General features: G+C 27.7%; 1 protein-coding gene across 1 annotated transcript; it reads right to left on the reverse strand.

Annotated features, from left to right (window-relative positions):
* Nucleotides 1–6,084: 6,084 nt before the first annotated feature.
* Nucleotides 6,085–13,172, reverse strand: LOC124945229 (K(+) efflux antiporter 5). Its single transcript, XM_047485622.1, has 20 exons — nt 12,802–13,172; nt 11,603–11,646; nt 11,054–11,121; nt 10,861–10,945; nt 10,706–10,767; nt 10,458–10,533; nt 10,289–10,363; nt 10,130–10,201; nt 9,966–10,049; nt 9,794–9,862; nt 9,618–9,695; nt 9,447–9,535; nt 9,195–9,291; nt 8,455–8,508; nt 7,916–8,011; nt 7,277–7,465; nt 7,110–7,187; nt 6,661–6,705; nt 6,358–6,453; nt 6,085–6,259 (listed from the first exon to the last, which is right to left on the reverse strand). Exons 1-20 carry the CDS (start codon nt 13,037–13,039, stop codon nt 6,221–6,223), a joined length of 1,734 nt encoding a protein of 577 aa, XP_047341578.1. The 5' UTR covers nt 13,040–13,172; the 3' UTR covers nt 6,085–6,220.
* Between the last annotated feature and the right edge of the window lie 544 nt (nt 13,173–13,716).

Below are 13,716 nucleotides of genomic sequence, written 5' to 3' on the forward strand. Positions count from 1 at the left end.
CTTGGATCATCGTCGGGGGCTCGGATAGTCGTCGGGGGTCGGGGAAGAGGTGGGGTTTCGTGGGCTTGGAACGTCGTCGGGGAGAGGTGAGGTTTTAGGGACTTGGATCGTCGTCGAGGAGAGGTGGGGTTTGGATCAGTCGGTCGTCTTCGGGGAGAGTTCGTCGTTTGGAAATGTGAAAAGAGGAGAGGGAGGAAAAACTGAAGGGGAGAAAGGAAGGGAAATGGGGGAATCCGGGAAACTGTTTTTTTTTTAATTTAAGGGCAATAAGGTCTTTTTGCATAAGCAAAAGGTTATATTTGAAAAAATCATTTAACATATGCTACATTTGGAAATAACCCTCCTATGAGGGTTATTTCGTTAAATTTCTCCTATAATTCTCTTTATAAATTTAATTAAGTTTTAAATAATTTTTAAAAAAATAAAAAATTTATTAAAGATACATTTATTTTTGTTTAAATTTAACTTTTATACATTTATATTTTTTAAAATAATTATTTTTATTTAAATAATAAAAAATAAAAACATAACTCCAAGTGGAAAATTTTTTATTTTATATTCACAATTTAAAAATCTTTTTACAACTAATTAAAAAGCATGGCATAAGTTTCTAAATAAGTTGGATTTCTTATATTTGAATTAAAGTTTTTATTTTATTAATACATCGTCTCGTCTACCAATCAAATTACATTTATTCTCACTCGGAGAATAGTCATTTTTTTTATAAGTTTTATATATCCGGCCGATTCAAACATATTATGAGTTTTGTATTACGATATCATATTTATATTTCATATTCTCTATTATATTATTTAAATTTTAAGTATATAATTATTGGACATTTTATTGTGATTCTCTTTCAACATTAATAATCTATATAACATAGAAATAATTTTGAAAATTAAATGTTATAATTATAAATTAGTTTCAAAAATAAATTATATAAATATAAATTGTATTAATTAATAATAATAATATCTTTAATTTATGTAGTTAATTATAATAATAATATTATAAAATTTTATTTTATAAATTAATTATATATATGACTATTAATTTTTAATTAACATTATTAATTTTTTAAAATAATTATTATATCTAACTATCGAGATTTCCGTACTTATAATTAAAAACAAAATATCAAAATTATCGTATAATCATAATTCTTTGTTACTCAACCATTTCCTCTTTATCGACATTAGGGGTGTTCATCGGTTCGGTTTTCGGGTTCTTCGAGTTTTCGGTTCGGGTTCTTCAAATTTTTATTTTTTTTAAGCAAATTCGAAAACCGAACCGATTTGAATAAATTCGAATTCGGTTTATTCGAATTCGGTAAATTCGAATTCGGTTTATTCGAATTCGGTAAATTCGAATTCGGTTCGAATTCGGTCGGATATTCGGTTTAGACTAAATATAGAACATCACCTACCCATAAGATAATTTTTTTAAAAAGAGTTAACAAAATAAATAAGTTGTTAAAGAGATCTTATCTACTTAAATTATAAAATAAATATAAATCACGCAAACTTAGCTTAACGCTAATATATATTCGACAATTAAACGACGAAAGTAAAATAGTGTCGCTGACGACAATATATGGCGGTTGAGACGTGTTGATAACTAGAGAAATGGGAAAATGAATTAGGGATTATGGATTTAATGTAGGGATCTAGTAGGAGGTGCATGATAATTTAATATAAATATGTAATAAGTTATATAATATATAATAAAAATAAATAATAAAAATGAATTCGGTTTTCGGTTTGGTTTTCGAGTTGAAACCTAAACACGAAAACCAAACCGAAAACCGTATTTGAATTCGAATCGGTTTAAAATTCGATTCGAAAACCGAAAATATATTTCGAATTCGGTTTATTCGAATTCGGTGAATTCAAATTCAGTCGGATATTCGGTTCAGACCAAATATTGAACACCCCTAATCGACATTTATCAACTCATTCGGTTAACCAACAATCTTATTCTCACATACTTACCAATTCACTTTCGTCAACCAACTATCTCCTCTTTACCGACTTTTTATCAACTTACTTCGTTCAACAAACAATCTTATTCTTACTCACTTACCAAATCGGTTTCGTTAATTAACATCTCTTATTATCCAACTATCTCTTATTTACCGACCATATTTCTTATTGCCCAACCATCTCTTCTTTATCGACATTTATCAACTCATTTCCGTCAAACAACAGTTTTATTATCACACATTTACCAATTCACTTTCGTCAACCAATATATTTTTTTGTTCCTTTTATAATTATTACAAATTTACATCGAGTAAGATTCGAATACTCGGTCTTTATTATGCATAATGAACACTTTATCATTACACCACTTAAGATTTTTAATATATTTTATAATTTTATGTATAAATATATAATTGATATTAATAATAATTATATATATATATATATATATAATTATGAAAATATATATATATATATATATTAAATTATATAAACGGATTAAAAATATTATTAGTTTAGTTGCTTAAAATGTTGAAGTTATATGGTTAAAAATGTCATACATCAATTTTGAAGTTGAATTTAAAATATAAAAAAAAAAATTAAATTGAATTTAAAATATAAAGGTTATGTTTGGTAGATAGTATTAATAATATATGTATAAATTATAAGGGGTATAAATTGTAAGGATGTATTATGAGGTACAAATTATATAGGTTTTTAGTGTTTGGTTTGGAATATAAAATAGGTATAAATTATATAGATTTTATTATTTTTGTGTTTGGTTGGTGGTATAAGAAAGTAGTAAAAATATAAAAGACCATTTTGCCCTCATATTTATATAAATTAGTATCTTAATATTTATTTTAGATGTAGTTTGTATTATTAATTATATTAAAATTAATAAAAATAATATATAATTATCATATTAATGTATTTTTAAAATAAATAATAATATTATATGAATTATATTATTTTTTATATAATTCCTCATAATTTAATTTATATAATTATATAAATAAAACTTATTTATATATTAATTAATAATAATAATTTTAATAAAATTATATTTTAAATTAGAAGGGTATAATTATAAATTAATTTTAGAAATAATTTATATATATAAGTTTTATTAATTAATAATAATAATAATAATATCACTAATTTATATAATTAATTATAAATATTATTTATTAATAATGTAATAAAATATTATTTTATAAATTAATTATATATATAACTAGGGATGACAATGGGGCGGTTCGGGACGGGAAATTCATTTACAATCCCCGCCCCGTTTTTATTTTGGAGATTTTTTTAATATCATCCCCGCCCCATTCGGTTTGTTCGGTTTCAGGAAATTTCGCGGGGCACCGTTAATAAAATATATATTTTTTAAAATAATAAAATTATATAAACAGAATTTTTAATATGATATATATTGTAATATATTAAAATTTTATATTATTATAAAGAAATAAACTTATTACTCTTATAAAATATAAAAAAATATAAAAAATAGATAAATATATTGGTGATTTAATATATTTAATTATATTTATAGTGTTCGGGTCAGAAACGGGGTGAGATCGGGGCGGGGCGGAACGGGTGACACAAATACCATCCCCGCCCCATCTCCGTTCGGTTTCGGAAAAAAACGGCCCAAACGGGGCAATTCATTTCAGTTTTTGCGAGGTGGTTTCAAATTGTCATCCTTATTTATTAAAATTATTTGTTTTTAAATAATTATTATATTTAATCAGATATAAAATTGTCACATTTAAATTTTTTATAATATAATTTTTGTTTATAGAGATAATATATATATATATAAATTTAAAAAACAAATAAAAATAATTAAATATTTATTATTATTATTTAAATTATAAAATTAAACTAGTTAAATATATATATAGTTATAATTTATTATTATTATTATATTTTAAAATATAATAAAGAAATTATAATTTTAATAATTTTATAAAATCAAAGGGCAAATGAGGAATATTAAATTTTATAAAAGTTTATATATCCTTGTAACAAGTTAGAATATGTATTATATTATACCTCATTCAAGGTACAATTTATACCTAAATATTACTGTACATAAGTATTAACTAACAGTCTTATACCTTGTACCAAACATAAGCAAAGTATTATTAGTTTAATTTCTTAATACATTGAGCTTATGTTGCAAGTTCAAAACTTGTATATATTACATTTTTAATTTAAATTTTTAAGTTTATGGGTGGGCGAATAAACATATGATCCGACCCAAATATTCATTTACTTTCATATACGTATTCAAATTAATCATAGTTATAGACCTCGACAATTCAGTCACTTTAAAATTAAACATTATTATATATATATTAGATATAAAATTGTCACATTAAAATTTTTATAATATAAATTTAGTTTACATAGATATAAAATATATAAAAATTTAAAAATTAAATAAAAATAAGTAATTAAGTATTTATTATTATTATTTAAATTATAAAATTAAACTAGTTAAATATAAATAAATATTTAGTTATAATTTTTTATTATTATATTTTAAAATATAATTAAAAAAATTATATAATAATTTATAAAATAAAAAAGTAGAAGAGGAATATTAAATTTTGTAAGAGTTTATACATTTTGTAACACTTGAAATATGTACTATATATTATATAGTTCTTTCAAAGAATAAGTTAATACATTTTTTTTTGTAGGGCTTGGTTTTTCTAACACTGTTGGTATAATTTTAATAGTATTTTAATATGATATTTATTATATTTTTATTATTTGTATAAATTTAACCTTATATAATTTATATATTATATTTTATATAAAAATAGTACTTAGTTCCTAGATATAACTTTTTATTAATATTATATATAATTTATTATTATATAATATATTAAATATATTTTATTTAATTTTAATTATTTTTAATATATATATTTTTAAATAGTTTAATATTTTAATTAAAAATTATATATTTATTTTTATAACGATAATTTTATTAATTATTTTTTTTCTTTATTTATTTATATTATAAATATTATTATTTATTTTAAGTTTATTTATTATAATTATTAACAATATTTAAATTAAATAAAAATAATTTACAGTTTATATTATAATTAACTTTTAATATTTTAATTAAAATTATATTAATTATTAAATAATAACAGTTATTATAAATAATATTATTTATAATATAAATAAATATTTAAAATAATAATAATAATTTTAAATTTATATTTATACAATTTATATTACACTATATATAATACATCATTTCTTATAATTCTTACCCAAGGTAATTTATACTGTATATACAATTATACTATGTCAACAATCAAATCTTTTATTTGAAACTATTTATTTTATAAATTCAAATAAATCAACCAATTATTTGAAGATAATAAATTATATCAATAAAATTTATATTAAAAAAAATACTAATTTGATTAGTTGTTGAATGATTATATTTGAAATAATTATTCCTTTTTGTAGAATTTTTGGGTGATGTCCATTGAGGAAGAGTGCTTCTCATAATTTTTAAATGGAGACCATGGATAAATTTAAGATTTAAAAAGCTTGCCTAAAATCATGAATAAATTTAATATTTAACCCTTTAAAAAAAATTATAATCCATTTGAAGCAAAGAAATTATGTAAAATATTTCAAAAATAAATAACTGTGTATTTTTAATTAGCAGATAAATTATGATTTAAATTATTTTCGTGACTAACCTAACAAATAAAATTATTTGTAGATAATGAACCGGAACACAAAATGTGATACCAAATAGGCTCAAATGACCCTTAGAAATGAGAAAAAAAAACACATTTCTATAGTTAGCAAATAGATACTTCCTTCAATAAGAATAAACTCAAAAGAATGTGGAACAGTGTTCAAATTTTGAGTCCTAATTGACACTTTTAAGTGTAAACTAATAAGCAGGACAATTAAATGTTCATATCTCTAGAAGGTTGTATGATTGCTAAATCATATATATATATATATATATATATATATATATATATATATATATATATATATATATATATATATATATATATATATATATATATATATATATCACTATGATTGTACTGGCTATATATATATATCAATATGTATACTGGCTAATTTATCTGAAGTCTAAATCTTATCCCTATCCATCCATCTATCAGAAGAGAAAGATCTAGTAATATAGGAGCAAGAACCAAACTTCCCCATTACAACAATCTGCTGGCTTCAATCATTGAAGCTTTTTCCTGCACAAGATAATAATAATAATAATAATGGAATTATTGAGTTTTTGTGCATATAATAAATGCCAGACAGACGCATGAAGGAGAGAAACAAAACATACCTCAATTTGTATGTTGCTTTCAGAAGGAAACCAGTGCATGAGAGCTCCCAAATGCATCATAGCAGGTATCAATTTGAACAGGACAGGAGTAGTTACCTGAATGATTATATTTTCAATTCCATTTCAACCAAAATTATGTATTTTTAACGTTCATACGTATAATGTACTATGGCATGCATTTTTCCAAATTCCATCTGAACTATGATTAGGAAACAACTACACTTGTAATGTTTTCCAAAAATCACAATCATCTAAAATTATAATCTGAATGAATTATCATCCAAAAAATAGACTTTAACTCACCAGGCTCAGAGCTGTAGTTCCAAGAAGCAAAAGGTACATCTTCCCCTGAACAACAACATAACCATGTATACCAAGTGTTACTAGATATAAATAATAAAAAACAACAAAACAGCCTACACTTCAGTTGGATCAAATAAGCCCTAAAATTAAAAATTACCTCGACCAATAAACAGACAATCATCGCTATAAAAGAAGCTTTCTCTGTAACTTCTATTAAACTATTGTAATCTCCGAATGTATTTTGTATCTTTTCATTTAAAGGATTATTTGCACATCTGACCAAAGTTCAGGGGATTCCTTTTTTACGGAAAACAAATAATAATAATAATTGAGATTCAGTCCCATAACAAACTACCCAAATTTATTGCAATTCACTGTACCCATTTCATATAGTTTCCATTAAGAAGACAAGTAGTAAGATTACTTTTTTTTCATTGGAAGAGAATCACCTCAACAAGATGAAGATTTGAGGCACGGCTTAAGAGGACGAAAGCGAATTCTCCAACCTGTGCAAGGAGCACTCCAACCTTCGAGAAGAGAAAGATGAGTGGGGATTATGATTTTAAAAAATTACAAGTTTAAAATGTTATATGCAGCTGTCAGCCAGTGAACTTACAAGAAATGATGTCCTGGTGTTGTACCCAAAGGCTTTGGTGATCACAGCAACAATAGTAGTCTTAACAACTATAACCAGAATAACAGCAGCAAGCAATATATCCACATGACTCCAAAGGAATTGTACATGTATCAACATTCCAATGCTTGAAAGGAAGAGAGCAGCAAAAAGGTTACGAATTGGTTCCACCTACAAAAGACAGCCAGCAGATCAATAAGTCGTTCAATCAAATCTATCTTTTGTGATACTATTACATCCAAGATTGTAGGTTACCGCACGTGTTCACAAATTTTTATAAATATAAAAGTTGACCTTGTTTAAAGAAAAAAAAACAAGAAAAGCCTAAAAAGAATGATGCAAGGAAATGTTGGGTTTTTGGTGAATTAAAATATCATGTGAAACACCAATGTAGTGTAGCTCCGTGGTTAGTTTATCTGTTTTCTATGTGAAAGTCACAGGTTCGACCCTTACTTGGTGCATTTCAAAAAAAATATTGTGTGAAACAGCAAAATACAGTGAGGAATAACTTTTATGAGGTAAAAATGACAGAACTCATGAGGGAAATGCGTTCTTCATGGTACAAATAAGAAATACTCAAAGTCACATATATAATATTAAGTTGGTGACAACAATAACAACCTGGTCTAGGGTATGTTGAGCAAAGTCCGTCGTTGATATCATAACTCCAGCTACAAATGAACCCAGCTCCAGACTAAGACCAAGTTTATCACTGCTCTGAAAGTGGACAATGTATAATTAAGAGAATAAGAAAATCATATGCCCCCTGTTCTTTCTTTCCTACAGCCAAGGGCTTGTTTGATATAGATTTTGTAAGATAATCTGATTTTTGGAGAAAATCTTGTTGCATGAAAAAGTAGATTAGTTAGGATTATTTGAGTTAAATGACTAAAATACATTTGTATTTCATATTTAATTTTTATAAAAAATAAGGTAGGGGTCATTTGGAATTTGATTGATGATGGGATTGAGGTTAATCGGATTAAATACAAATAACCCTTCATCAAACAAGGCCAAACAGTATCATATGACAGGGTGTTAATACTAAGCTTAAGACCCATTAAAGTATTAAATTCACTGGTTGTTGTAAAAATATAAAATCAGACCGTGGTGAACTTATTAATTGAAGTAAAGAACAGCCAGTCCAGCAAGGGACTTACCCAAGCAGATAATAAGCAGAAAGCCACAGCTGCTAGTTGATAAAGTTCATTTGTCTGTCAATTATCATAAACAAAATAGTTAAAAGAAAACAAGTAGTCCAATTAGTCAGAAATTAAGGCTGAAGATCAGCAGAGTCAGGTCACTTGAGCTATAATTAGGCCGTTTCTCTTTTACTTCTCCGTTAAATCATAATTATTGTGTTTAATAAATCACAATGCTAGCTTTTTTATGATATAAAGAAACACTTGACATTTAAATTTTGCACCAAAGATTTTGTATCATGTATTAGATCTTTAAAATAGGAACATATTAAAATACTGCCTGGTATTAGTTTATCAATTTATAATTAACAATATAAATTGTGGCATACACGCAACATTGCCCTACTTGGGAGAGTCAAACAAGGAGAGGTACTATCGTGGGTTTGCAACTATGAAATTATAGCCAACCATTATAAACAACTTGATTCTGTCATGTGAAAGATGTTCCTATTTGAAAGATCAAAGAGGGTTAGGGACAGAATACTGGTTGAAACTTAAAACGGAGGAGGCAAGAATGAGAGAGTAGGGAGATGAGATCCGTCACCTTAACATTGCAACAACACATTCATTTAATTTAGGTTAAAATTATGAAGATTTCCGCATATGATATTACTCCAAGCATAGTACATATATACTTTTACCAGAAAGCTAAACATTGCTGATAATCCCATATAGATATTTTTTTATTAATTTCTCACCGGAGATGATATCTGTATCATTAGCTTTAGAAAGCGAGGAACAAATGACCAAGTTAACACTGATGCAGCAAAAAGGTACATGGATAGGACCAGTAGCCTGAGAAAAAAAAGCATATAAAAAATTTAAATATGAAATTCAAATACAGCAAGGAAAGGCACCTGTGCACGAACAGACTAAGAGATAAACAAACTAAACTGCACAAGAAGATTATGGATAATATAGGACATTTTGAAGCTTCAAAGTAAACCTACAGTTTTCCCATTGACATCATTCCACGCAAAACGCCACTGTTACCACCCAGAACCGGAAGCAATGCAAACAGTAAACCAACTGCACAATCCTGTCACGGCCATGACAAAGACGCAACATTTAGGTATAGTAAATTAAACCATCATTCAATTTTCCCCTTGATAAAAACCCACCTGAAAGATAAGTGTCCCTATTGTAACCTGACCATGAAGAGCATTACTGCTATTCCTCTCTACCAGGAACTTCACTACCTTTTGAAGGTACAAGCAAACAAAATACATGAACCAACATAGTTTAGATCATGTTCTAAATAAAAGACAGGTTATATTAGAAGGGAAGACATCTATACCACTGCTGTTGATGACATTGAAAGGAAGAATCCAAGAAATACACCTTCGGATAACTGTGCTCCACACAACTTCAGTAATAAAAAATATTAAAATTAGTTAATTTCAGGTAATGTATTTCATATCCTAACTATGAGAAATCTCAAGATGAATATGACTGTTATTATCTTATACCATTGCTGTTACGCCGCACAATACCATCAGGATAAGTATTTGAGAGAGCCCTCCAAATACAGCCACAGGGCCAACAACTTTTAACTACATAATTCACGTGAAATAAACTTCATATAGAATCAGAAATATTGTAAATAATAAACATAAGAAGAAAATATGGAAACCTTTGTCAACGAGAACTCTAGACCCAGAGCAAATAGAAGGAAAACAACACCAAATTGTGCAAATGTTTCAACCTACATAAGAGAACCATAACATATTATAGCAAGATTCATAAAGGAAAGGATCAATGTAGTAATGCAACCTACTACCAGAAAGCATACCTGTACCATCTCACTAATGAATTTCAAACCACCTGGTCCAATAAGGGAACCCGCAAGAAGATAACCCACAATTACCTGCACCGGAAATCATAAATAAATGCAAAACAAAAGCAACTCATAGACCCATCTCCCCTTTTATAAAGAGAAACTTTAATTTAATGATACAGACCGGTTGTCCCAAACAGGAAAATACAATTCCTCCAATAGCAGCAGAAACTATAACAACCACCAAGTCTGAAATTAACCTACATAATTAAGAGATAATGGACAAGGATATATGTCAACAAAAGAGTTTCCTTTGAATATCAAATAACTTAATCAAAAAAGTTTAGAGACAAAACATATAAGAAGCTTCTGAAACAGAACACATCAAGAAGAGAAGTTTAGAAAAGACAAAAATAAGTTTTCATGGTTAACCTCAGATCTACTTGAAGGACTGGATACTTTGATTTCCTGTTTGACATCACAAAAACATTATCCTGCAGTTCATTCAGAAAAAAAAAATGAAGGTATTATTACTAAAGGTACAACACATTTTAGTTATCTTCCAAACTCTCTAAAGATCTGTGTACCTTCCTGTCTATCAATGTTGTTGTATCATCAGAACCTTCATTTTCCAAGGAGAACACATCTTGAAGTTGGAATGATCTAGTCCCACTAACAAATGTATTAGAAAAAACAAGGTGAACACAGTTAGTGCTGCCAATAACACTAGCTATTTATTCCACCTATAAAGAAGATATTATAAGAATGGTGTAATCTTACTTGGATTCAAGAGTTTCATTCTTTTTTGGCTTGTCGTGAGTAATCTTAGCTACAGTCTCCAGTACTGCCTGTGGAAGTAAACTAAAACACCCATCTTTAGCCCAATTAGAATGGTAAGCAACTGAATGAGGATCAGCATGCATGAATATTAGGTTAGACTATTAAACCCTCTCAAACATGCATAAACACTAGAACATATAATTAAACGTCATCCACGGAAACTAAGTTCAGATGAAGACTTACATGTCAAGGATACACTGCGAGATATCATGACAAGCAAAATTAATAAAATTGAAACACCAAAAGGGCTACGAACTGAACTTTTAGCCAACCCTTGTTTAGAGGTTATAATTGGGGGAAAACACATGTAACTGAGTTTCTTTATTCTCCTATAGTTAAAGACATCATAAGAAACTTTAAGCTCATCAAAACATAATTCTGAGAAAAAATCAAAAAGTTTAATGCATTTAACAAAAGAAGAATATGTGTGCTTAGGGAAGTTGTTATGAATGAACTCACTTAATATAGTATTCTAACAAAAAGATGTACCTGTTGGTCAGCTACACTACTGTTGAAGCTGCTTCCATCAGAACCTATTCAAGGTAAAAGAGTGTCAAAAGAACCATTTCACACTAAAGTAAAATTTATTCCGATTGACACTTTTGAATCTCATGTATCTAGTGTTATTTTGAAATTAGTATAGGCCATGAATTTAGACTTGTATCTATGAGGTTTGTACTATAGACTCCAGATATATGATCTAGAATGAAAAGGGAAGTTTTTCTTTTTGCAGAAAAATATAATAGGACAATTAAGATATTGTTTGTCCTTCACAAGTGCAGTCCTTTTTAACTTTATTCTGTTTATCTTATCACAAAAGCAAGCAAGGGTTTAATAAGCCTAATCACTTATCTTGTTTAGTTGTTAATGATGTTAATAAATTGTGTAAGTTTATTAAATTAGAACTGCAGATTACATCACAATGTAATGTCATGAAAATTAATTTCAACTAGATCTGCATTTGATTACATGTAAAAAAAAGTACAATAACTAAAATTAATGATACAAGCAGATAGTGGAGCCTTAAAGCTAACCACTAATAACATGACCCTAATGTCAACATATAGATAGATGTAAGTATCTATCATGTCAGGTATAAATCATGTGCAATTTCAATAAGCATGCACATAAGCACAACAATTGAACTGAGTCTAGGGTGCTAACCTACAAATTTTTCTTGCTACTGTCATTTAAGGATCCATTTGAATCTATTTCTTTCCTGATTCTAAAGTTTCTTGGTAAAAGAAATTCAGGATGCATCAGTTGCCTGAGCAAGATACAACTGAAAGAAAAAGGGACAAAACACCAAATGCCAGAAATTGGCTCATTTATTTTTCTTTTCTAATTGGTACATATAAGGTCACAGATTGTTAACCTTTTTAGCTTGCTTCAGTCATGTAACTCCGCTAATTCCACTATAATTCTTGAACTTAATGCAATAGAAATGACGAGCTTGAAATATAAATAGCGTATTCCATGAATTATTTTTGCATGAAAAGCTAGAAGTTTATTTTCATTACTACATCACATTAGATTGCAAATAATGATGGAGTCAGTGAGGAGTTAAACTTTCTCGAGGAACATCAAACCAGTTAATAGGAAGTACCATTAGGGTTGATAATTAACGGAAAAGAAGTTTCCAGAAATCCATAAAAAGAGAAACACAAAAATGCACAAAAAAAACTTACCTTCAGGTTGATCATTCTCGGAAAACTCCTTTTCAAGAACGCGATCGAACAATTTGGCGATGCTGCCTTCGCCGGTGTCAGGAGAAGACGAATTAAGAGAGAGATTACCGTAAAATCGGTCCCTAATCTCCTGATCGGATCTCGATGAAACAGAGACAATGAAGAGTAATAGCATGTTGAGCAATAGAACAATTCGGAATAGAAAAGTCTGCTCTTCTTTAGCGTAAACCCTCCCCATTATGACTCCCTTGCTTTAGCTAAGAACAGCACTGCAATTCGTAGAACAAAATATATAGGAATTTAGAATCTTCTTTCTCTCTCTTTCTTGAAGAACCCGGAAGAGAGAGACTTGTAATTGTGGGTGATCAGATGGCAATCGTGGACATAAAAGAGTGAGGTCATTGGAGAATGGCGCAAAGCTAAAATGGAAAAATATCAAATAGTCCTTGATCAAATTGGGAATGATCAAATATCTTCATATACATTATATAGCAATACATACCCTTAGTCCCCACCATATTTATAACTTTTTTTCAAAAAAAACATCAAGTTACAAAAACTCGTAGTAGTGAGCAAACGGATAAACTCAACTCGTATTACTTAACTGATATTCAATTTAAATTAAATTTAGTAAACTTATTATTCAACACATATTATTTATTAATATGGGCTGGGTATGAGTTGTGCTGAGTATGGTTTGAATAATCTAAACTAAATTTTAATTTTTAACACATTTGTTATGATTTGACTTGTTTAAGATATTTTTGTCCCGTTTAACACATTTTTTACCGTTTAACAATTATTTGATTTAATTTTCTCGTTTAATACGTTTTTTGACTTGTCAACACTTTTTAACTCGTTTAACCAATATTTGTCTCGTTTTGACCCGTTTAATAATTATTTAATTTGTTTTGG

Source organism: Impatiens glandulifera, chromosome 7, assembly GCF_907164915.1.
Source record: "Impatiens glandulifera chromosome 7, dImpGla2.1, whole genome shotgun sequence".
Taxonomy (NCBI): domain Eukaryota; kingdom Viridiplantae; phylum Streptophyta; class Magnoliopsida; order Ericales; family Balsaminaceae; genus Impatiens; species Impatiens glandulifera.

Bases quoted from the DNA above. Each gene is read 5' to 3' on its own strand.
- LOC124945229 (XM_047485622.1), bottom strand. From the start codon at position 13,039: ATGGGGAGGGTTTACGCTAAAGAAGAGCAGACTTTTCTATTCCGAATT. The intron at 7,466-7,915 runs GTTGTTATTGTT...TGTCTTTTGTAG, and splicing joins CTCAACATACCCTAGACCAG to GTGGAACCAATTCGTAACCT. The intron at 6,260-6,357 runs GTATGTTTTGTT...TATCTTGTGCAG, and splicing joins AAAGCAACATACAAATTGAG to GAAAAAGCTTCAATGATTGA.